The 25,032-nt window shown below is 41.6% G+C and overlaps 1 protein-coding gene across 6 annotated transcripts in view; it reads right to left on the bottom strand.

Annotated features, from left to right (window-relative positions):
* The window catches only part of THSD7B (thrombospondin type 1 domain containing 7B), a 484,878-nt gene that overhangs the window by 67,978 nt on the left and 391,868 nt on the right, over positions 1–25,032 (bottom strand). For all 6 annotated transcript variants that reach the window (XR_013774988.1, XM_079311745.1, XM_079311747.1 and 3 more), the window contains 2 exons: positions 22,990–23,238; positions 6,755–6,933 (listed from right to left, as the gene is read on the bottom strand). Coding sequence is in view for 5 of the 6 variants with exons in the window: in XM_079311745.1 (XP_079167871.1) it covers positions 6,755–6,933; positions 22,990–23,238 (428 nt within the window). In the remaining variant the exon portion in view is untranslated. The remainder of the gene's footprint in view (positions 1–6,754; positions 6,934–22,989; positions 23,239–25,032) is intronic.

The raw sequence follows: 25,032 nt of genomic DNA, 5'->3' as shown, positions 1-25,032 counted from the left end.
TAGCAACCAGCAGATTCACACAGGTTTCTGATGGTAATAGATGCTACATCAGGCAAACACCAACACCTCATTTACCAACTCAGCCCAACCTTTGTGGATGCTGGATGCTCTGCACTGTGATTCAGATCTACACAGCAGCTCCCTGCACTGGACAGATCCAGGCTGCCTCCTGCCCCACACACTCCTGTCTGACATCTTGCCAACATCTTGTTGCATTCACACTTCAAAAAGTTTTGAAGTTTTTATGTGGCAGGTTCTTAGAACTATAAATTATTGTAATGAACTTCATGACTTGGCATAGAATCCATTTCAAAAGAAATTTCCACATTTGTGTAATTCAACTGTTTTTTGCAATCAAGAAGATCATATTTTGGAAATCAATTTTTGAAAAGAGTTACAAAGGGCAGCAAAAAAAAGAAAAACATGTCAAAATCTTTAACTTCCCAAAAGCAAAAGAAGGGATACTTCTGTGTAATTGACTCTCTCTGATGAGTAAATCACTTGTGATAAAATGCAAGATGACAAATAACTGTTTCTCACATCTTCCACCATATGAAAGGGTGAAAATATACCAACATTTTTTGTTCTGAATATTATTGGGTTTGTTCCAATTAGAACAGAAGCTAGGTCCTCACTTTAACTGTTATGCAGCATCTCCCCTTCCTTAACAACTACAAACTTAAAACAGAACAAATCACAAAACTTTGTAGAAAAGAAACAAAAAAACTTCCTAAAAGAAGGAGAAAGGGGAAAAAAAAACCAATAAAAAACCAAACCAAGATTAAAACTGCTGCCAAGGAATAACCAAAGCATCAATCCTTCTTGTTCTCCTGCTCCTAAGACAAAGACAAGCAGGAGCAGGTTCAGTCTCAGTGTTAGATGCTGTCACGCTGATTTATGGCACTCGCTGTTTGCAGCTCCTCCAACATGACATATTGTCCACGAGAGATTCAGCAGAAACCACACTCCTTTCCTCAAAAAACCAGCATTGCCCAAACCAATTGAACTTCAGGTCCTTAGGTGAAATGCTAATACTTTCTTCACTGGGCCACCCAGCTTTCTCTGGCTGATTCTCCATTTAATTCCATCTCCTCTGAAAAAACAGGACAGAGGACTTTGGGTATAATTCCTGTTTTTTCCTATACTTTGAAACAATCTATCATATTAAACAATAAATTCTACTTTTCAACAACAGCTCTATTATAGATACATTACTAATTCCAGAGATGCAAAAATATAAATTTCATTTAAACCAAAAGTGCATGCTTTGGTGTATGTTTCATTAAAAACTTGGTAGGGGCTGTAGTAGGCAGAAAAAATGTAGTTTAATTAAGTAGCAAAAGGTTTCTAATTTTTCTGGATTTGAAAGTAATGCCACGAAGCAGATTGACATTGTAACATATTTAACTCCACAAAGTGCAAATGTTCTCTCACAATTACAGAAAGCAGCATTACACCATATATCAAGTTGCTTTTTTTATTAAAGAGAAGCTTAAAGAAGCTATCCAGTAAAAAAAAAAAAAAAAAAAGCCAAGTGAAAAATACTTCTGAGGGAGTTGTTAAACAGCTCTGTTCCTGAAGCTAAAGCTCTTTATGAGTGGCAATTGTGAAAATATGTTTATATGACTCTTTACTCTACAGAAAACCTGCAGGAGGAATGAAAATCAAGTGTGGATAGCTACTGAAGTTGAATATAAAATTAATACATGCTGGGAATTAGAGCAGACACTACAGGGTTATTATCCTGTACATGGGAAGTGGTTTGATTTCCCAAGGAAGTGAAGCAATACCCACCCACATGGGGGACTCACCTCAGGCAGGTGACACTGCTCAGGCTGCACACATTTGGCTGCTACTTCTGCTCATTGAACAAACTAAATTGCAGTTTAGTACCACAACTTCCAGTCACAGCAAGGAAGGTGTAAAGGGAAACAGGAGGTTCTTGCTACTTTTTGACACTTAAAATTCTCCCACATTAATGCAGCAAGCAAAAAAAACTCGTCATTTTTATGGTACTGTAAAACTGCACTACAATCAGAGGACAGATGTGTTTTATGCTGTAATTCCTCCCTTTAAGGCAGAGTGGGAGGAAATCAGACCTTCTGAAGATAAAATGGAGATTAAGGATAGGTCTTTTTTTCCCAGAAGTTAAGTTGCACTTGAAGCAAATGGGATAGAAAAATGTAAGACAGGTGATTTCCAGCATGGCACAGGAAGGGATCTGACACAGCTGATGGACTGATGCAGGACTAGGCTCAGAAATGAACCACTGGCACCTGCAATACATATGAGGAAGAGACTCTGAGTGCCTCAAAAAGTTCAGTGACTTTTCTGAAAATTAGAAATCCGTATTACAAAAGAAGTGATTTGAGTAGGAGCTATTTATAATTAGTATATAAATAATTATATTCTTGAAGACCAACTCTAATGCTGGAAGAAGGGTTATACATGGAACTCACCAGCCAGGGACTAGATGGGAGCTAAATCAGTGACAGCATGAAAGATGCTGGGTTCAAACTTAACTTTTAATACAAGAGTCTAAAAGTTTTGAAAATGCTGAAAATAAGTGTTTTCTCTGAAGTGCAAGTGGACCTAAAGCAGCCACTTTCTATGAAAAAATTCCAGAGATTCACACATCTCCACACCTGTTTTTGAGAGATCTGGTCTGTAAGCACAACACCACCCTCCTTTTCCCTTTCCTTAAACTCCTTTATGCAATTTCAGCAGAAGTACTTGCAGTTCTAATGTGCAAAGTGTCTGTATTTCTCATATTCTACAGTGAACACCAGAAAATGTCATTAAGAATAAAATATTCATTTTAATGAAAGCAGTAAGTTTACATTCTAAATACACTACATTTTTCTCCTGCTATGCCTGCCACTACAAATACTCCCAATACTTTAAAAATGTTTGCTTAAATATATACAGAATATATAGAGGGGATAAACTACTTGCTATGATATTTGTCCTTTAGCAGTATTGGCTAAGAGAGAGGAGGGGGGAAGCAGAAGGAGGGAAAACCTTGACAAGAATATGTATGAGAGCAATCAATAAAAAAATAATCCTTGGAATTCGTGAGTCTTGAAATAAGATGCATTTTCTCACAGTAATCCTAAAAACCTATAAAAGAATATTCAAGCAATAAACCCCCCTTAACTCATATTTAACCTTTCATCATGTAGAACTACATATTAAATAGCAACTGCATGCTGTGTAAGTGCATTCAAAGGAGAGCAGGGATAGAAAAATGTAAATGCTACACCTCTTTTAACATGCACAGCACAGGCAGGAACATCTGCCAGCTGACCCCCTAATCCAATCAGCTGCTCAGAAGCAATCACATCCTCAGATAAGAGCTGCACAGCCCCTACATGCAAAGCCCATTTTCTTTAAGAGATGGAGCAAAATGTAGTTAGCCAGCTCTTTAAGCATTTTCAGAGGTACAAGGCAGAAGTAATTCTGCACATTGCATGGAGCTGCATGAAAATACTGTCATCTCTCCCCCCAAATATTGTAATTTATCCTTTAATTTCACAGGGCAGCATCACAGACAGAGTTTAAGGCTGAAGGGACTATATCAAATCGAGTGATTTTATCAGAACACCAAGAGCATTCAGCCCATGCAAATGTTTGGTACCTCTATTAGAAAATAGCCTGGAATAAAATCTTGAAGGGCTCAACTTCGTTCATTGCCTACAATGAGACGAATAAATACAAAAAACCTCAATTAATTCTCCTGAGTTTACTTCTCACATCTCTTGCAAAAAGAGTGGGCTGCTTGAGAGGCTCTACAGGCAGATGAACACATCCAAAAGAATGGCTTCAAGATAATCCACAAGGGCCAAACTCTCTGTGGAATAAGGAGCACAAACCCCAGGGAATATAATGCAGTAATGGGACATGTCATTATTTATGCATAAAATCAAATTTCTGCTAAAATAGTCTGTCCTTAATACACAAGCAAGCTGTACTACAGTGACTGAACAAACTCTTGGGGGACAGTCTTTTACAACACAGTTTATGTGAATCAAATAACTACTTATATTCATTAAGTAAATTTTTTTGATCATGCAAATTGCCCCTCTGTCCAAAGCAGTAGCTTTATTAAATATTTGTATTGGCAGAGCCCCAGACATGGTGGAAAATGGTAAGAAACAATTGCTAGAATAGTGTTTCAAGTAACACTCTAGTTAGACTTATGTCAAATATCTGAAAAGCATTGAAGAATATACAGGGGTCTGACAAAAAGCCTAGACAGCACCCTGGACCAAAAGAGAGTGAAAAGATTATCTGGCTTAAGAAAAAGACACAAACTCACTGAGGAATTTAATTATAAAGGAAAATTAATTTAATTACACAGGAAAAATTGAGAGCTCTCCAAAGTAATTGATGAAGCAATAGCAAGACCCAACTTCAGAAGCAATAATCAAAAACAAAATAACTAAAGATACTGAAGAAAATAAAATGGAGATCATAAGTGAAATCAACCAGCACCTAGAGGAATTAATTATTTTTTCTAAGTTATCTAAAATCTTATCAAATACATAAATCACAATATAACACAGTAGCCACTGAAAAGCAAAACTCAGCACAATGGTGCTATACTGCTTTACTGCTATATAATTTTCCCCTATCTGATACCAAACAAAAGCCAGTATTTACTGCAGGTATTTAATCCAGATTATACAAAATAATTAGGATGTCACATTTTTATATATAATGAATTTGCAGAGCTTTGCTCTAGGATTTAAAAGCTGCCCAGACCAGAGGGAACAGCAGCAGACAATCTGCCTGACAGTGGATTAATGATATATGTCCAGCTTAGCTAAGCAGCAGTGCCACCAGCTAATTTACTTTACCATCTGGGTAGGCAACTTGTGCATCCTGCAACGTGCCCAGAGACCTCAGTGTGTTAAATCTGGGCTGGAAGCCCAAGCCCAGTGGGTGCAGAGCAAAATTCTGTCTGAAGCTCACAAAGTATTGAGAAGCATTCAGGAAGGCAATGAAGAGAATCACAGGCAAAACACGTGCATGTCTAAGTGTACATATATACACACTGTTCTTATTAGCACAACAACTTCTTCTTGCCCTACAAGCTCTGAAATATATAGAATTGGACTCAATCCTTTAAAACTGAATCAGAAAAAGATAAATCATTTGTGTGGCAAACACAGTTAGAAATAGCTTCTCTTTTATCCTAAAAATCTCACAAGGAAAGAAACAAAAGTTCCAAAAGCCAACCAACCAAAAAAGCACCTCAAAAACCAAGAAGCCACAAACCTAGAGAAACAGACCTGAATGCAATTCTACATTATTTCTACTACAGCCTGCAACAGAAAGCCTCTAATGAATTCAGTGGGTTTTGGATCACAAGGTGTGTTCCTGGTAAAGAGGCAAAAAGCATCAAGCACGTTTATATTAATAACAGCCATAGCACTGTGCACCAATAAACTGTACAAAGACATAACTTCCAAGTTTGAACAGTTTCTTTCCTTTAATATCCTCTGAAAGGCTTTTGAAACTGGCAACTCTAATGTGTGTGGGAATAGGCAACACATGATAGCAATAAGTTTGCTATTAATGGAAGGAGTCTGCTGTGTCTATGGCTAACAAACCCCAGTATCTTTTCATTACAAAGGAGCTTATTGTTACCTTATCACTTACTGTGGGATTTCACTTTGCCTCTCTGGTGATCTGTCTGATCTATTAAGAAAAGCACTGAGCTATGGACAACATACACTTTATAGCAGTTTTATATTTCTGCAGTTCCTGCTGCTTCTGTTAACCTACTTCCAATGAATTTCAAATAGAAATAAGGAAAAATAAGGAAAAAAAAATCCAAGGAGTATTTACCAAGTTTCTCACAGGAAAATAAAATTAACTGTGAGGAAAATGAGTCAAGTTTATAATGAGGAGCTGGAAGTGGTGCTGCATTCCAGGACATGACTGCTGCAGCAATGGTTGTGCAGAAAAACAACTGAATCCACCAGTTCTAGCACCTACCAAATTAATCTTTGTATGAGTACTTCTACATGTCACATATTTTATACATATACATATTCATATTATTCATAACATATATATGAAGTTCCTTCAGCATGACTATTCCTGTCCTATTAATTAATTTTCATGGCTGAATCTGAAATATAGGGCAGACAAAACTAAACAGTACTTCATCAGTGTTAATTAATGCTGAGAATTAATCAGCAAACGTAGGAAATCACTATGCAGAAATGCATACAGCATAAAGTAGCATTTAAATAGACGCTGATCTTCCTTTAAGAGTAGCAATTTAAAGATTTGCCTTTGATGGGATACTTCAATATTGAATATACAAAGATTAATGTTCAAGGAAACCCGTGCTGTGTTGATGGGAAATATTGCTAAAAATAGCAATTTTTATTTAACTAACATTTCTACAGCAACCATAGTCTCAGAAAGAATTAAAAAGTTTTGAAATGTCCATGACATCTGAGTTCTCTGATGTCTACACGCTGCCCAGGTGGGATTATTAATCCATTGATCCCTGTGCTCTGGGAGATAACAATTTCTCATATAAAAATGCAGTGTTTCAGGTCAAATTCTGCTGATACATGAGCACCTCTCCTTCAGTCCTCAAGGACAAGGATTGCCTACAAAAGGTGACCTAAGGTGTGGTCCCAGAGATAAGTCCTATCTCAGTTCTTCACCAGCACAGTGACTGTGGATCCCCCCAAGCACAGCAGGTCCTGCTGGCTCTGGGAGCATCACTCACCTGGTTCTTGAGGTCCAGCTTGGGGCAGGCACGGCCTCCATTGTAGGGCTTCTCCTTGAGCCACCTGGATCTGACTCTGACCCCCGGCCCGCAGGAAGAGCTGCAAGGAGACCAGCCGGACCAGTCGCTTAACTGGCAATCAAACGGGCAAGGGACCGTGCAAGGCTCTTCAATGTAACCTAAACCAGAAATTGGAGAAAGGATTTAATCACTGTGAGCGACCAACTCCCTCCTCTGATGTGACCTGTGCAAACAACACAGAGCAAGAACTTCTGGAGGAGAAGGCATTTGGCAGACTGACACCATCCAGCTCGAGGTTATGGTATTATTTGTGAAGAACAGCAGTGATTAAAATTAATTTCTACTTGGTTTAGTGCAATGAAGGCAGTGATAAAATGGAATGTACCTTTTGTGAAGCTGGTGGTCACCAATATGTGGCAATTACCTTCCTTATTAGACTGTGGCCATGACAAATTCTGGAGAATTAGAGTACAGTCCAGATGTGCACTCATTCTCCATTACACTGACCATCTCCAGAGCTGTCACAGGCAGGAGACAGACACAGGCTCTCTCCCCACCAGAAAAGAGCCACAGGATGGTGGAGGCAACAGAGCTCTTCTCTTGGCAGCTCCCAGCAGATGTGGGAGGGATCTGCCTGCCAGTTGGAGAAATGTGAGATTTGTTTTTGGGAGAAACAGATGAAACCTGCTTCTCACATCTCACAAGTACTCTTTATACCTCTTTCCAAAAATTTGCTTACTTTGGGTTTCAAAAATGGCATTTTAAAGATTTACTTTCACCTTAAGCAGTTTTGATATGAAAGTCCTCACAAGATCATCATCTCTTAAAATCACAGCACAGGCATCTGCAGGACTAGCACCTTGTGAATTAAATCCCAAAAGGTTCCTCCAAAAATGCACAACCCCACAGCTCTCTCAGGAGAGAAGAGAGGTTTTGCAGATCCCAGCAGTGGCCATGGAGCTCTTGGTGTGCAGAACAGTGGAGGGTGGCCAAACCCTGGGGATCTCCAGGGAATTAGTGGCACCAGTCCTGGGTTGGCAGTGTGGAATAATTCCTGCACCTTCTTGCTTACCATGCTGCATTCATTCTCCCCCGGTTCCTATTATCTGCTTGTCATGTCTGTATGTATTACTTTAATTTAAACAAAAAAGAGATTTCATGTTAGATCATGAAAGCCAGTGGCTGCTCAGATCAGCCTTTATTAGAGGCAGCTTCATCCCCCTGACAGCTCTGGCAATGATGGTTATGGAAACAAGTGAACTTCATCCCTACCACTGTTCTGATGCTTCTCATTTTTACACCCTGTATTTCTGTTTGGTTTTCATCATGCGAACACTCCCTCTTGATTCCTCACCTACAGAATACCAAATTAACTCATTTTGTGACTCTTTTAGGAAGGGTTTTCCCCATCTACTCAGCTGACATTCACTGCAGCACAGAGGAGAAAAAACACCCAAACAACAAAACTCAACCCAGAAGCAGCTGCTTCCAAAACCCCTGGACAACAGCCCCAGACAACCATGAAACACCAAGCCTCAGGCACGGAGATTATTCTGGTTCAGAGCTGATTTACTGGCTGAACCATGCCCAAGCCTGCTGCTCACTCCAAACCAGAACTGTGTTACAGCCTGGGCATCAACCCACAGCAGCAACTTGCTGCCTCCCTCCTGCTCTTCACTCTGAAGTCAGCATCAAGAAAGGTTTCAGGCTTATTTAGGCATCCATCCACTGGAAATTATCTTCCTTCTAGAGGTACAAGAAATACTGATGTTGCTTTTATAAACAGTGCCTTAAAAAAGCAGCAGTAGCAACAACTCCTTCAGCTCAGTGCTGCTCTATTTCTCCTCTCTGATTCCCTGTGGTGGTGCTGCTCCCTGTTTCTTTACAGCAGCCACCCCACAGCCTGACAGCTGCAATCATTTCCCCACAGAACTCACGCTGTAACTCTTCCTCAGGGCTGCAGACCTGTGCCCATACCTGTGCTCTGGTTTTCTTTGCTGTCTCTCATCTCTGTCTGCTGTGGTGCCTCTTCATTTGCAGCTCCAAAGCCACTGGAATTTGGTATCTTATTTCTGACTGAATTCATTCCAGTGATATTGGAATATTTGAGATATTTTAACTTTGTATGCTTTGTATGCTCGCCTCGGTGAGACGACACCCATGCACCACACACATATACAAATATTTCTAAAACAGACTCACTTTTTTCCCCCAAATAAAACTCCCAAATATCCCACTGATATTCTGTTCCATCTGCTTAGGTTGCCACTCAAAGCAATTCATAATACGTTAAGATAAGTAAAAGAAATTTTCTCATGATAGATTTATGAGAAGCATTTCTTAGGCAGTTCTCCAAAGAGTTCTGTTCCACCACTGTATGAAATATCATCTTTCCTTGGGCTGTGTGACAGCCTGGGTAATTAACTCTCAACAGAAACAAAGAAAGTGCCTTGTTTCAAAGTAGGATTAGTCAGAGGGGTTATCAACTTATCAGAGAAGGCAAAATGGGCTAAGTCTTTAGGCAGCTCAAGATCTACATCTATAATAAAAAGAAATAGAAGAAAAAAAAGAAATAAACTACAAAACTACATGAAGGAAAAGTTATAATAAACAATTTGTCTTGTATATAAGAAAGAAAATTTTATAATGAAGGTGGTAGAATACTGGCACAGGCTGCCCAGAGAAGCTGTGGATGCCCCATCCCTGGAATGTTCAAGGCCAGGTTGGATGGGGCTTGGAGCAATCTGGTCTAGTTCATTGGATTCCCACAATGACCTCTAAAAGGTCCCTTCCAACACAGAGTGTTCTGTGAAGACTGAAGAACCTATTGTATTCCAACCCCAGGAAGTGCTGTGAGTCATCCCTCACTGAAACACCGAATTTCCAAAGACATCTCATTGCTAAGAGGTTGCTCATTCCTTTTTGACTTTCCTCCCCCATATTTTTAATTCCTTTAAATATAATCAAATACTGGCCAGCTGCAGAGCACTCCATATTGTCCAGAGGAAGCTGACTGTCCCCACTGAACAATGCTACAAAATCAAGATGGGAACACAACTTCCTTTCAAGCTCTCCTCACAGACTGCCATTACTCTTCTATCAACCACTTAAGGTTAATCCTACACTAAGGTATTTATTCATAGAGCAAAGATTTCATTCAACCAAAATTTTCCTCCAGAAATGTTGCAGTGCTGTACCCTCTCTGCACTGACAGAGAATGCCTTTATGGATATCTTTTTATGATTAGTAGTAAGTAACATTGTACTCAGCTCATCCATTGTCTCTCAGGATTTTTTTTTTTCTCTAGGAGCCAAGCAATAACTTGCTGTTGCCAGGGGACTAAAAAGACCCACAATAATCCTAGTTTTGGCATGCCTAGAAAACTTGTAGCTTTGGCATGATGCACAATACTAAAAAAACAAAAAAACCCCAAGGGCAATATGCTATTAAAACAATCTATTAATAAAGAATTCCACATTCCAGTTACTATCCAGAGAAATATTCTTACCATAATAGAATATGAATAAAGCAAATAACATTTCTGAGCTACTGTTGCTCAGCTTGGGAGACCAACTCAAGACTGAGTTTACACAGATGGTTTTGTCAGTGTCATCCTTAAATTTCTCTCATCCATCACATCCCTATTTTTTCTTCCCTCTGCAAAACCTGGTACCAAACAATTTTTATGTTTCCAAAACCTTCCAGAGAAAAAGATATTCTCTACTTCCCAGCCATGTTCAGCCTGCTTTCCATGTATTATTAAATTATTTATTGAAGCTTCCTTTAACCTTCTTTTGAAAATTATTATTATTATTATTATTAATTCTTGAAATCTCAACCACTGTTAAAATAAAGCTCATTTAATTCAGACAGAGCAGATGAGATCTTCTGTCCTACCTGGGCCAACAGCAGATTCCTGAACACCACAGAGCTGGAGCTGCACACACAGATGTCACAGGAGGTAGTGACAAGAACACCAGGACATTTAAGTGGGCACTTTGAAACATGCTACTGGGAATTGGCAGGAAAAATTGATATGGATGACCAAATAAGCCTTTTCTACATTTAAGTGCTATTGTTTTTCTGCTGAGACACTGACAACGTATCGGGATGAACAAATGCATTTGCCTAGGCTGCACAGCTCATTTTGCTATGATTTATTCATTAAAAACAGCGTGCTAGCTGCTCAACAAACCACAACTGGAGTCTCTGAAGTGTCCCTAACAAACAAAGCACCCAGAGGTGACACAGGATGCCCTGGGAAGGCTCAGCCACACAGTGCAGCAGCCCTGACTCAGCTCAGTTCTCTGTGCAGCTCAGACACAAAGCAACAGCAGTGGATACAGTGAGGAGCATGGTCTGGTGGCTGTCATGGAATCACAGAATGGTTTGGGTTGGAAAGGACCTCAAAGCTCATCTTGTTCCCACCCCTGCCATGGACAGGGACACCTTCCACTGTCCCAGGTTGCTCCAAGCCCTGTCCAAGCTGGCCTTGGACACTTCCCAGGAAATGGGGCAGCCACAGCTTCTCTGGGCACCCTGTGCCAGCATCAGAGAGGCACAAATACACTGTGCAAAAACTACACTTGTCCAATTTCACTGTGGCACCCAGCAGAGCCGAGGCAAGAGGAGGCAGCTCCCCCAGGACAGGCTGGGGGTGTCAGTGGTGGCACAGGGGCTGTGCTGGGAGAAGGACATCAGTGGGTTTACAAGCAAACATCAGGGACACTTCCACCTGACTGCTGCACTTCCAAAAGATAAATTTGCTAAGGGTGTAAGGTCTGCACACAGCATTAAACAACAGTGCCAGCAGCATTCCAAGAGACTGGCTTAAAAGTGATGCGAAAATAAACATTTCTCCAGCAGCTTTGGAAACAGATGCACCTCTAATTGAATTGGCTCTAGACTCATTTGTATCCTCTCTAACATATTTCATGGTTTCAATTAACAAACTTCTAGCAGTTCTACCCTTGTTAGTAAACCTTGAGGTGCTTCATAAAACTCAAGGTCATTACTGTGAGAGGGACAATTCTGTGCATCACCACAGCTGCCACTGGTAATAACACTGCTAATTTCCCTTGCAGTCTGTGGGACAGGAGAGATCACCCTTTAACAAACTAGGCAGCAGCAGAGTGGACAGTGACACAGGAGAAATGTTTCTAATTACACAGATCAAAGGTAGAGGGGGAAAAAACCTGATTCATTTTGCAATTAATATTTACATTCCCTTGGTGACTGACTGTGAAATATCACAAAATAACACCAGTAAATCCAAGCAGTGCTAAAAATATAATAGCTTTTAGGGAGACCTGGTGGATCACAGCACTTGGCAGGCCAAATTCTGCTCAGCTGAAGCTTTGGGATCTCCTGCAAGGCAAACCTCTTGCTACACTTCAGGTTGAAACTCAGCATGGAGTACAGACTGCAGCCCAGAAACTTAACTCCAGCTGATCATAGTTCTATGGCTGAGGCTCTCCCACTGTGCCAGGAATAAAGCAGCCACTGGCCATGGGCCACATGGCACCACCAAAAGCTCCAGAAGCCTGTGAGCTGCAAGGGGAGCACCTCATCCCAAATAATCCCCGTTCAAAATCTAGATCCTGCTTCGAGGGAGAAAATTATTAAGTGAAGAAAACTAAGCATAGTAAGTCTGGGAGACTTAAATTGCAAAAAACTCGAGTTGCAGCCGAAAAGGATTTAATCTTGCCACAGAACAAATGTTTAATCTTCTTTTTTCATAGTACACAAGGATTTGAGAGATTTTATGCATTATTAGTTTGCTGAGAAATTTAGGAGATAATCTAATTTACATTCAGTAAACGCACAGCCAAAAAACCCAGCAAAAATAACTTCCACATCAAATATTTTGCAAGGCTCAAATAATGGACCCTTAGCTAATTTATTCCCACTTGCTCAACAAAAGATGCACAGACACACGTTATCTCGTAGCAGACTGATTAGAGATTCTAAATAGACCAGAGAGGACTTGTAAAAAAGGCTGGTAAGTTTAACTCAACATTATTGTTATTGAAATTCATCCAAAGGTTGGTTTTATTGCTCAATTTCACAGTCTCTATAAATCCCGGGGAGGCAGTTGGGTTGATGCTGACTTTGCATTATGATTTCTAATTTCTTTTGATTCTGCATTACAGTTTTCTTCCTTGAAGAACTTGCAAGCATAGGCTTGGCAATAGATACAAGCCTTGGTATTTGATATATTTAATCTTTTAACTCAATAAGGAAATCTCCATTAATTAGCACTTTGCTTGTAACAGATTGCAGAACAAGCTGAGAACTCTTCCAGAGAAGGAGCCTCGTCTGCTGCCTTCTGAGTGCAAGAAAATAGAGCAAATAAACAGGAATTCACAGCACACAGTCATCTCACAGAAATCACTGCACAGGTCTGTCCAGGCTCCAAACCAACTGTGGGAATGCTGCTCCCTTTTCCCAGGGCTGCTCTCCCATGGTGAAGGGCTGGCCTGGCTGCTTGGGAGCCCTGACATCTTAACAAAGTCCTTACTCAAATAAAAAACCATCCACTGGGATCAATAGCAGTTAGGGGAGTAGCTCAGCTGTGTTTTTCTGTATACTTTGCTCATCACTCTGCCACTGGGAATATCATCTGTTTTCTTCAAATAAAATGGAGTAGCTTTTTGCTTTTTTTTTTCTTAGCAGTGCTGGAATCCTCTATATATCAGGAAAAAAAACATAGCTCACTGTATTTTATTATGGATTGTTTACCATATATATATTTTTGAGGCTACTCAATTAATAGTACAAGCATGTTTATAAAACAAACCCGAGACTGTGTTTATATTCTATTATTATTATATTTATACAAGAAAACAAAGCATTTTTAAAGCCTGAACACAATTAAACTGTCCAGAAAATCAAATTCCCTTTTCTCCTACACCTGACTTCTCTCAAAGGCCTGATGGCACAGCAGCTCTGAAAACAGATGTACAGAGTGCTCTGAAGATCAATATAGACTTGGGCAATTTGGACCAGTCAGGAAGCATCTTCCAGAGCCAAGGGTCCATTCCTGGGAGAAAGCTGCCACCAAATGTCACTGAAAATATCTACCCCCCTCAGTAAATCATATATGTCCTGAAGGTCAGTGGTTTCAGGATCTGCTGGAGCACACTAAGAAACTCAATTTCAGACTTTGGGGTCCTCTGTGGAGAGCATCTTTCTGCCAGTTTCTGAAGCCAAGACATTGGGCACTGTCAACACAATATGCCACCTCATTTCTGCTGCCAAGCTGTGACCCCAAGACACAGACAAGCCTCATTTAGACAACTTGCCTTGGACAACAACATTATGGCTTTCATTTGACAGAATGGGACATGCTGATACATCTCCCTGCATCCTGATAATTGGCATGTATTCTGCATTACAATATTGCTTTTATTTCAGACAAAATAAACCAGCAGATGACTCTGCAGAAGACAGGAACACTAATTAGATCAGTGTGCAATTAATACTATCAAGTGGGCTCACAGCAGCATGAAAAAAAATGTTTTTCTTTAAATGTACATTCCCAGTTCTTTAATTTACAAACTCAAGGGGTTTTACCAGTGTATGGTCTGTGTTCATGAGAGGTCACACAGGCACTAGAAAGGCAGGGGAAGGTTGTGAGCCAGCTGTGACCTCCACAGCCCCTCCCCAGTGTCACAGGAGGTGAGTGACACAGTGACCCCCAAATCAATACATTTAAATCAATACTCTGCCTCAATTCCTTCTCCCATCAACACTAAAGGAGAAGCCCAAGTGCACACTTGAATTATACAGGTGCTGCTTTAGGGATGCCACTAACCATTACCAGCACCAGGAGGATCCATGAGTGCTTTCCAAAATCCAGGTAGCTGCAGCCAGGCCCCATCTGCTGCACAAGGAATTTCACTCCACCTAAGAGAGGTCACCTTGCTGCAGAAGCATCTGACCCTCTTGAATAAAGCTGCACTACAAAAAACATCTGATGAAAACACGATTTTAAGAAAGGGAACAGTCCTGGTTTTCCACAGCTCAGGCTCAGGGAGAGCAGCAACTCATTTATATGATGGAAAACCTTGAGAGGGAAACAGGACATTTTTGTGACACTAGCAGGCCCCAGCACAGAGTATTGATGTACTGAATTTCTGATAGACTTTTGTTTCAATTTTGCAGTGTGACTTTGAGCTCTCTGGTTATGTAGTTCAATCTCCTGTGCTGGAGGACTTCAGTGAATTCAGAAGCAGAAGGCAATGCAATCCTGTTAAATAACACTATTTTTAGTGGTCACTCCCCCATGTTACCTCATACAAAGGAGAGCCAAGATTTCACAGTGGGAATCTCTCTCTGCAGTGAGGGATATTTGAAGATTTGCAAACCAGGCTCTCAGTAATTTAATTTACACCATCCTCATTTGCAAACCTTGGAGGACAGAGAGTTATTAAGTGTATTTCAGGCCCAGGAACAGACTAAGGCAGGATAAACTCTCTACTACTCATCAGTATCACAAGGATAATCCTTAGAACAGACCAAGCTGAAGTTTAAGTTTAATTTTAATTAAGTTGCTTCTGAAAACCCTCAGAATGCATCAGACATTAAACCCTTTAATGCCCACTGAACTCCATTGCAATACCTACTCTGTCCAGCTGCCACAGGGCTCCCCAACAGTGGTATAGATATGGAAATGTCACTCTTCACTTAAAAATTGTTTCTCATGCATTTATTTGCCTGAAAATTCTGCTCATCAGAGCTGTATAAATGGCAAACAGGTTAAAAAAGGCTGCAAAATGCCCACATAAGACATGAAGGAAACCCATGGACTACCACCACATCACTTCCCAGTGCAGCCACACACCTCAGAGGGATCAGGAAGCTCTCCATGAGCAGCAGAAGCACAGAGGTCCTAAGACTAGAATATGTAATTCATGAACAGGATTAGGCTAAAAGGGTACTTCTTCATACTTCCAATATAGCATATAAATGGAATGACATGTAGGGAGAGAAAAATGTTAATTCTAAGCCTATCTCTGTATGGTAACATTTTATTAGAGCCTTGCCTCATAACAGGCTGTATTTGTGACAAATGTGTTATTAAGGCCAAAGAGATGGGCCACATTTCAAGGAAATTCTCTTTCCACAGCCTGCTGCAGAAATCAGGGCAGGAGATCACCCAATGCATTAACCTGCTATCACAGCTCTCCTAAAGCTCCCATAGACTATTTCTACACTGAGTTACAATTCCTGCACTAAAAACATTCCTGAGTCCCATGGAAGAGCTTTAATCAATCTGTAAAAAAACAAAACAAAGCAAACTCTTCACTCAGCCTAATAATAGAAACAAAAGGGATGGACATGAGCAAGGGTGGGCAGAGGTGGTCCAGCAAGAGGCAGCTGACAGTGAATGTCAAACATGAGAAAATCTGTTTGAGGTCAGTAAAAAGCCATTCCTTCATAAAGTCTGGCACTGCCACCTCTTCAAAGGGGTCATTTTATGGAATGCAGCAAAAAGCATAAAAGAAATTTGGGCAAGAAGATAAGCAATAAAGATGTGTGTTTAGAGCCAAGGAGTAACAACAGACATCACTCTGACTGAATGCAGCACTTACAGAGGATGCTGATCCAAAAACCAAGTCTCTAAATATTTTTTCTTAAGATGTATGCTTCCTTTCTGTAAGAAGATAAAGTCCTAGAAGAATGTGCATTTCTATGTACTAATGCCTCAGGGGAAGTCTTACCTTGCTTTAAATAAGTTTCTTTGATAGTCAGTTTGACCCATTCAGAAATAACTTTTTTGATGGCTGTTTAACTTTGATTCTGTTGCCAGGAAAACACAGAGAACTCAATGTCTGAACAGTTGTCCTGTGATCCAATTTCATTTGATATGTCTTTTTACATCCATAAAGGAAGAACTGTGGCCAACTTTTCTTATGGTGAACAGATTTTGGAAAAAAAAAAAAAAAAAAAAAAAAAAAAAAAAAAAAAAAAGAAGAACAAAAAACAAACAAATGAAAAGATAAGGAATAAATCAATGTTCTTTGAGCACTGTTATGGGAGCAATATGTAAAAATCCTGTAGTCAAACAAGAAATGGAGGCCAGGTCCTTCCCAGGCTGTGTCTCTGTTACAGCTCCCCTGGCAGCCACAGCTGTAATTAAAAGTGTCACCACACACCCAAGGAGACATGTAGGAATGTCAGAGAGAGTCCAGAGCAGAACCCAGCCAGGATTTCAGAGCTAAATTTAGAAGCTATTTAGCTGTGACAGAGCAGAAAACAGTCAAAGGTGGCAGTGGCTTCAAAGAGTCTTGAGTGGGGACTCCAGGGCAGGACAGTCCTGTGATGCAGCCTTAACTCCCATTCCAGGGGATGGGATAGACAGAAAATAAGGTGAATTTTCAGCTGAAACATTTTACTCAAGCAATCATTGAAAAGCTGTCTAGTAGCAATGCAGCCATTAATAAAATAAAAATCTAATAATGAAATAAAAAGGCCACAGAGAGAGACTGTGCAGATTTTGGGTGGGATAGAGTTAATTTTCTTCAGAGTTTCTAGTATGGGGCTGTGTTTTGGATTTGTGCTGCAGTGTTGATAAAACAAGGATGTCATTTTTATCCCTGGGAAGTGATTACAGAGAGCCTAGCTGGGTTCTGAAACCAACAGGTTGTACTAAAAACTGAAATTTCAATATAAAATGTCACTCAAACTAAGAATGAAATTAAACTTTGGAATATTTTCAAAAACACAAGGAAACATCTGCCCAGAAAAGCTTCTAGTTCTGAGGAGTTTCAAAATCAGGGATTTCTACAATTTCACTCTTCAAAATAAAATTTACTAGATGTGAAAAAATGTATACCACAGTAATTACTAAAATTGATACACTTCCAAAAAGAACCAGGCATCTATTCAATATTGCATTTTCAACCTTTTTTTCCTAATCTTTCCCCCAAAATTGCTACTTTGTAGGAGCAGCAAGTTTGCTTTAGACTGGGACAGACCTGACTCACATACTCACTATTAGGCTCTGCTTATGGCTTTTTGAGCCATACAAATAAAAATCTGCAGAATGCTTATTAAAATCTAGGGATAAAAAAAAACTACCTGAAAAACAGCTCATTTTCTCCTAAAATGAGGGGAGTCAATTTTAGGATGTGTTTGTCCACCAGCAACTGGAGCTCAGAGAAGGAGACACTGAACTGCTGAGAGTGAGGAGGTGTTTGAGCACCCCTGCTGTGCCCTTCATAAATTCAGAGATAATTAAAGCTCTTTAAGGTGAGTGCAGGTTGCAGCTAAGCACTCTGAGATTTAAAACCAGGATCTATTTGTCTGTCGTGTCTTTTTCTACCAGGTTCCTGTTGTTGTGAGCACAGCAGAATTTGAATAGGATAAGCACTCTTGATAAATTCCTGCTTTCCATAAATTGCCCATCGGATCAAAAGCAGAACCTCCATGCAAGAGCACAGAAATCTCCAGCCTTTGATTTGGAACAGATGAGGCACCCTATGTTCCTCTAAGATTAAACAAACCCTGTTGGCATCACACACAAGAAAGAGAAGCAAAGGGAAGATGGGAAATCATTCAAAACAAAGGAGATGGGAATTCAAAAATAGTATGAGCAGCTCAGATGACAGATTGGGAAGCGGATGAGCTGCAATTAAAAGGACAATTTCATGGCCAAAGAGGATGCTCCAATCATGAGTTAGAAAACACAATATTTGCAGCCTTCTGATGAGAAGGAAAATTGAGACAAACTACCAATTATAATTTTGTAATGTAGTTGGAGGTAGTAACCTCTATCCATGATTTCATAGATGCATTTCTGAATTAAAGGAAGAAAAACAAGGGTGAACCAAAACTGGGAGAAAATCACTAGCTCAACTGGGAAATGTAAATCACTCATTTCCCAAGCTTATTGAATGGGTGATCAAGGAAAAAGGTGACACCACCAAAATAAAGCAGTTTATCACAAAGCTGGCCATGAAAAAGGGAAAAAAAAAAAAAGGGTACTTTTCTGCTGGAGAAAAAAAAATGGTATAGAAAGGAATAAAATTCAGAAAAGGCTGTGATTTGAATTTTTAAGTTTGTCATATCTAATGACCAGGAGCTAAGACACAATTAAATAGCAGTAAGGATGGGTAAATCAGTCAGTGGTGATCAGCATGAAGTGTTGAACACCAGGCTTGCTCAGCTCTGGTCAGGGCAGAGGTCCCTCTCTCCAGCCCAGGATTCAGGTCCTGACAGAAGAAACTGTAGAGCCCAGGCAGGCAGACAGAGCATTTTTAATCAGAAACAGCTGGAATGCTTCTGTCTTGACTCTGGACTTTGGGATCCTCTGCTTGCAGTAATTACACCAATGGAGAGAAAATACCCATTTCCAGTTGGGAAGGTATGCTTAAATGGTTAATGTATTCATGGATAATAGACTTAGGACAGTTAGAGGAAACTTCTAGGAAACCCAGATGAAACAGACTGAATTGGGCTTTTGGTTAGGTTCCCCCTTTGCCCTCCAAGTTTAAATGCAGAATCACTCAGAAAAGTCAACATAAGAGCAGGGCCTCAGAACCAGAACCATTCTGAGCAGTTTATTTCTACAGCAGACTCAAGTGAACTGAACATTTGCTTGACAAGTTTGTTACACTCACATAATAGGTCATATTGACCAAGTGAAATAAACCCAAGTCTAAGTTCACAAGGTTTCAGTCAGGGAAAATGAAAATCACTGCAGCAAGAAGCCAAAAGCCCAGAATTTGCTCTCCAGAAAAGCTACAAACTGATCTATTCTGTTCTTTTTTATTGTCCTACACCCTGTACTCAGGACATTATCAAACCTGGGACAAATTTACTCCTACTCTTGAGGCACAATTTACAACCGTACATCTCTTTCTACATTTTGCAGTTCTTCAGAAGGACCCATCAAAGAACTGAGGTCTAAGTCTTAAAAATTCTCACTTCTATTCTGATTCAAGAAAGGAAGGGAAAGCACTGTCCTGCAGAAGGAAAAGAGCAGGAAACAAAGAGAAGTCAGAAGACCTGAAAGGAGTAAAAGAAGAACCTGCTTATCCCCACCACATTGGCATTTAATATATAAACAATGGATTAATTAGCCATAATCATGGTCAGCCAGCAAATGTTAAAAAAGGTCACCTGATACTAACTGTGAGCAAGACAAACCGAGCTGCTTAAAAAAAACACTGTGAGAATAATTTCTCAGGGCTTAGCAGTTCTGCATGCTTCTGTAAATTGCTCTTCTCCATTATGGTTAAAAAGCATTCTGCTAATTATTCATTGGATAATGATTTGTTTCTATCACTAATTCAATAAGGTGTGCAGAAGTGCATTTTGAAAGTTCCCAGCTCTAGAGACCATAAATTTCAGACTTGTCTGCATGTAACCTTGGAAGGCAGGCCCCAGGTGCTGGAAGTGGAGCCTAAGGAGCTTCTGCCCAATTTTAGTCACTCTATGCCCAAAGTCACTGACCACCCTTCTGCCTCTGATGTGGGCCCTCTGCCAGGGCAGTGCCACAATAATTTTTGCTCACATAAAAAGCTGAAGACAAAAAAGTGAACAATATTCCCCTGGAGCTACCACTCCCTACTACCTCCCTGAGAGAAGCCAGACCATTAAAAATGCCACGTAAATATCACTGACAGAAAACAGGCTTCAAGGTTATTTAGAAAACCCCACGCACAGACAACCTCCACTTTTTAACAGTGATAAAAATCCTGAGTTTCTCAAAAGAGCAAGTCATGCCACAGGCAAACCCACCTTCCAAACCCCAGCAGCCCTCTTTCTGCAGAAGGAAAGGTGATGTGGGGGAAAGGTATACTGCTCCTCCTTCATGGGCCACAGAGGCATAATCAATTGGTACAGAAGCACATTGTTGAAACACAAACCATGGAAAGCTGCTTTATGAACCTGTGCAGCCAGCTGGAACAGCCATCAACAGCTGCAAGAGGAATTCACTCCAGGACTGAATCACTTCATTAGAGTGGAGGATTTTTCCTTTTATTACACAGGCTTGGGCTGCTGCTCCCCATCATGAAGACCCTCCAGAGAGCTGATTTCTCTGCTCCCTTATACTCTCAGGAGCATTCCTGGTGCCCACTGTATGACTTAATCTCCTCCTGAGATATCATTTCTTCCCTTCCCATCATACAGATCATCAGCACTCTTCCCAACTACTACATCCTCCTCTATGGTGTTCCAGGACTTCTAACTGTAAGTCAGAGCAGAAGTGGTTTGGGGGCAGCCCAGATAGAGATTCTGCTCCTAAAATAAAGGTTTATGTCTGTGATAAATGATAGGACAAGGGGCAATGGCTTCAAATGAACAGAGGGCAGGGTTAGATTCAATACCAGGAAGAAATTCTTGACTGTGAGGGTGGTGAAGCTCTAATACAAGTTTCCCAGAGAAGTTGTGGCTGCCCCATCCCTGAAAGTGTTCAAGACCAGGTTGGAGGGGCTTGGAGCAACTTGGGATAGTGGAGCTGAAATGAGATGATATTTAAGGTCTCTTCCAACTTAAACTATTCAATGAACCGCATATCATGGAAATTGAGAATAAACACCCAAATGGAATGGTACATCCTGCTCTCTCTGATTTTAATTCTGTCCCTTTCTGATACAGGCTACTTGATTATACAAGAAATATAGGTGGACAGCATCCCAGCAATGAATAACATGAAAATATACTCTATGAATTTGAGCTTAACACTGGCACATAACTGCAAGGAGGAGATCACTGGCTGCTGGAGCCACATGTGTTTGGCATGAGGGACAGCAGGTGACATCACAGGCATTTTGCAATAAAATATATTATCTCTAGAAAACTGTGAACTCCTTCATTAAAAATAACCGTGCAACCTCCAAACTTAGTGAAAGGAAATAAAAACTTCTGAACAAGTAAAAGTTGAAGGAGGTATCTTCAAACAAAATACTGATTGAAATAAATATACCTCCTCCAAAGCTTATACTTTTCTGGGATTTTCAGGCAAATAAAAGAAATGCCTATGGTACTCTTGCAGTGCAGCCAACTTTAGCCTTCTTGTGCCTCATTTCCACTGCAAAAATACCAGCAGACCCTTACACTGAGGCAAACCTCAGCATTACAGAGCAACAAGAAGAACTGCGTTCAACACCCGCGGCAAACCCGCGAGAGCCGTTGCAGCGAGCGCAGCGCTGGGCTGAGCTGCACAGCGGGGCACGGAGCCTCTCCCGTGCCAGGGCTGAGTGACACCCTGACCCGAGGGGCTGAGTGACACCCTGACCCAGGGCTGAGTGACACCCCTGACCCGAGGGACTGAGTGACACCCTGACCCCAGGGGCTGAGTGACACCCCTGACCCGAGGGTTTGTGTCACACCCTGACCCGAGGGGCTGAGTGACACCCTGACCCGAGGGGCTGAGTGACACCCTGACCCGAGGGGCTGAGTGACACCCTGACCTGAGGGTTTGTGTCACACCCTGACCCGAGGGGCTGAGTGACACCCCTGACCCCAGGGGCTGAGTGACACCCTGACCCCAGGGGCTGAGTGACACCCCTGACCCGAGGGGCTGAGTGACACCCTGACCCCAGGGGCTGAGTGACACCCCTGACCCGAGGGGCTGAGTGACACCCTGACCCCAGGGGCTGAGTAACACCCTGACCCGAGGGGCTGAGTGACACCCTGACCCGAGGGGCTGAGTGACATCCCTGACCCGAGGGGCTGAGTGACACCCTGACCCCAGGGGCTGAGTGACACCCCTGACCCGAGGGTTTGTGTCACACCCTTACCCGAGGGGCTGAGTGACACCCCTGACCCGAGGGTTTGTGTCACACCCTGACCCAAGGGGCTGAGTGACACCCCTGACCCCAGGGGCTGAGTGACACCCCTGACCTGAGGGGTTGTGTCACACCCTGACCCGAGGTTTTGTGTGACACCCTTACCTGAGGTTTTGTGTCACACCCTTACCTGAGGTTTTGTGTCACACCCTTACCCGAGGGTTTGTGTCACACCCTTACCCGAGGGGGTTTGTCACTCCCCTTACCCCAGGGGGTTTGTGTCACACCCTTACCCAAGAGTTTGTCACTCTCCTTACCCGAGGGGCTGTGTGACACCCTTACCCGAGGGGCTGTGTCACACCCTTACCCGCAGGGCTGAGTGTCACACCCTTACCCGAGGGGGTTTGTCACTCCCCTTACCCCAGGGGGTTTGTGTCACACCCTTACCCGCGGGTTTGTCACTCCCCTTACCCGAGGGGCTGCAGCGGGCCGGCTCCACCGGCGCGCCGGCGCTGTCCTGGCAGGCGATGGCTCGCAGCCGCACGCCCCGGCCGCACTCCCCGGCCGCTCCCGGCCGCGGCGGCGATGGAGCCTCCCTGAGGATGCAGTCGGACCAGTTCCCGTGGGGCTGGGAGGTGACGGCCTCGCAGGGGCACGGCTCTGTTTCCACTTGAGGGTAAACTTCGGTGTTCTGGCATTTGTCTCGCTTTCTGCTTCGCCCTGTTCCAACCACAGAAATCGGCGCGTTAGCTCAACAGCTGCTGCTCTTGATAACAACACGTCATATTATTTATACTTGCATGAATTCAACACATTAGAACCAAGACAATCTGAATGTTAATATTCAGGGATGTTTCTGAAGTGTCTATTAGCTGCTGCCAGTGCTTTGGCGAGCAAGGACAACGTGCTTATCTCCAGGGGCAACCAGAGAACTTGGAAGTATTGTTCTGATGGGCAAAACACAAAGTCTTACTCTAGGAATGGTCTGCCCAGAAACCGCTTTGTAATTTCATATAATATCATTTTCCTCTAATTATCTGATGGAAATAAATTGATTGTTTTGTCTCTATTTGTTCACAATCAATGGTTGCCAGGACAACTTCCAGAGGACTCTACATTAGCTACAACTTCTTTGAGATTTCTTTACAAATTAGTTAAAGATGAGCTGTGCACACAAACCATGCTTTGAAGAAAACAGAAAAAGATAATCCTCAGTCAATTATTAGGGCTGGAAAGCATTTCAATGGCTGTGTTTGCTTTTATGTTTTCCTTTGCTCTGTTCCTTCAACAGGTTTTAAAAGAAGGCTCTTTCAGTAGTTTTAGGAAGCAGCAGCAGCATCCAAATAAACTCACAGTACAGCTCTCTGCAACTGCACTCTCCATGCCCTTCACCTGCAGGACTTCAAGGCATGAGAAGGGGTCCCCAGTACGAGAAGAAATAAAGCAAAAAAGAGAGTTCAAGCTCCCTGCATCCCTACAACTGCTCAAGGGAACAAATGTCTGTACACAGCCTCTAAAGATAAAAATCAATGCTTTTCTTGGCACAGGTCAGCCAGCACGCCGTGGAACAATCTTGGTGCTGGCTGAGCTCAGGAATGTCTTTGCATTTGGCATCTGCACAGAAGGGAGAATTCATCTGCAACAACAAACTGCATCTGTATTTCATACTCCAAACATTCCTTGGGGATCTTGGATACACTAAAAACACTTCTGTAGAAGGTTTTTAAAGCTTTGATCCAGAAAAATGTTTTCTCTTCACTGCACACAAATGAGATACTAAAACCAAAAGATAAGTTATATAACTCAACAAGCCCCTTTCCAGTCCAGACTGGACCAAGAGCCATGTCACAAGCTGGGTCTCATCAGTGCCTGTTTCCATACAAATATGCACCTCCAAAGGAAAGGCTGTAGACCCTTAATATCCCCATCCTTTAAGCCCCAACTCTTTCAAAACTGTATTGCCAGAGTTCTGTGGAATGTAGAATTTGCCAGCACAAACGGATGCAGGAAAAAAATCAAATAGTGCCAGCATCTTTACAATCTGGTAGATAAATCTATGTTTACATTATTTTTTGTATATATTTATGAGGAAATTCAGGTACAACTCCCCATATTTCAAGGAAACTCTCTTATAAGACTCTCACTGGATTCTGAGCTCACTAATGGCATTTCCAGCCTTTTCTGTTTGAGAATCCATGAGGAGCCACAAACTCTGTATGTTTAGTTGTATGTTCTGCATTGTACTGGCAAACATGGGAATTTGGGATTTGCCCATGTTTTGCCATCATGACACAAAGCAGAACAGACTGAGGTAAGGATGCAAATAATCTCACACTTATGTGACTGGCTTTTTTCAATTTGCCCTGCCATCTGTTTTGTTGGAATCTTCCCCCTAAATTAAGTTGCTATGAAAGCCCTATTTTAAGGGGGAAAGTGACATTGATTCCATACTCTTCACAAAGAAATATTTTTAGAATTAGTGGAAGAGATATTTTTATCATCTTCACAGACTGC

The sequence above is a fragment of the Erithacus rubecula genome (assembly GCF_903797595.1).
Source record: "Erithacus rubecula genome assembly, chromosome: 8".
Taxonomy (NCBI): Eukaryota; Metazoa; Chordata; class Aves; order Passeriformes; family Muscicapidae; genus Erithacus; species Erithacus rubecula.
Note: the sequence above shows the minus strand (reverse complement) of the source record. Positions and strands in the feature narration are given on the sequence as shown.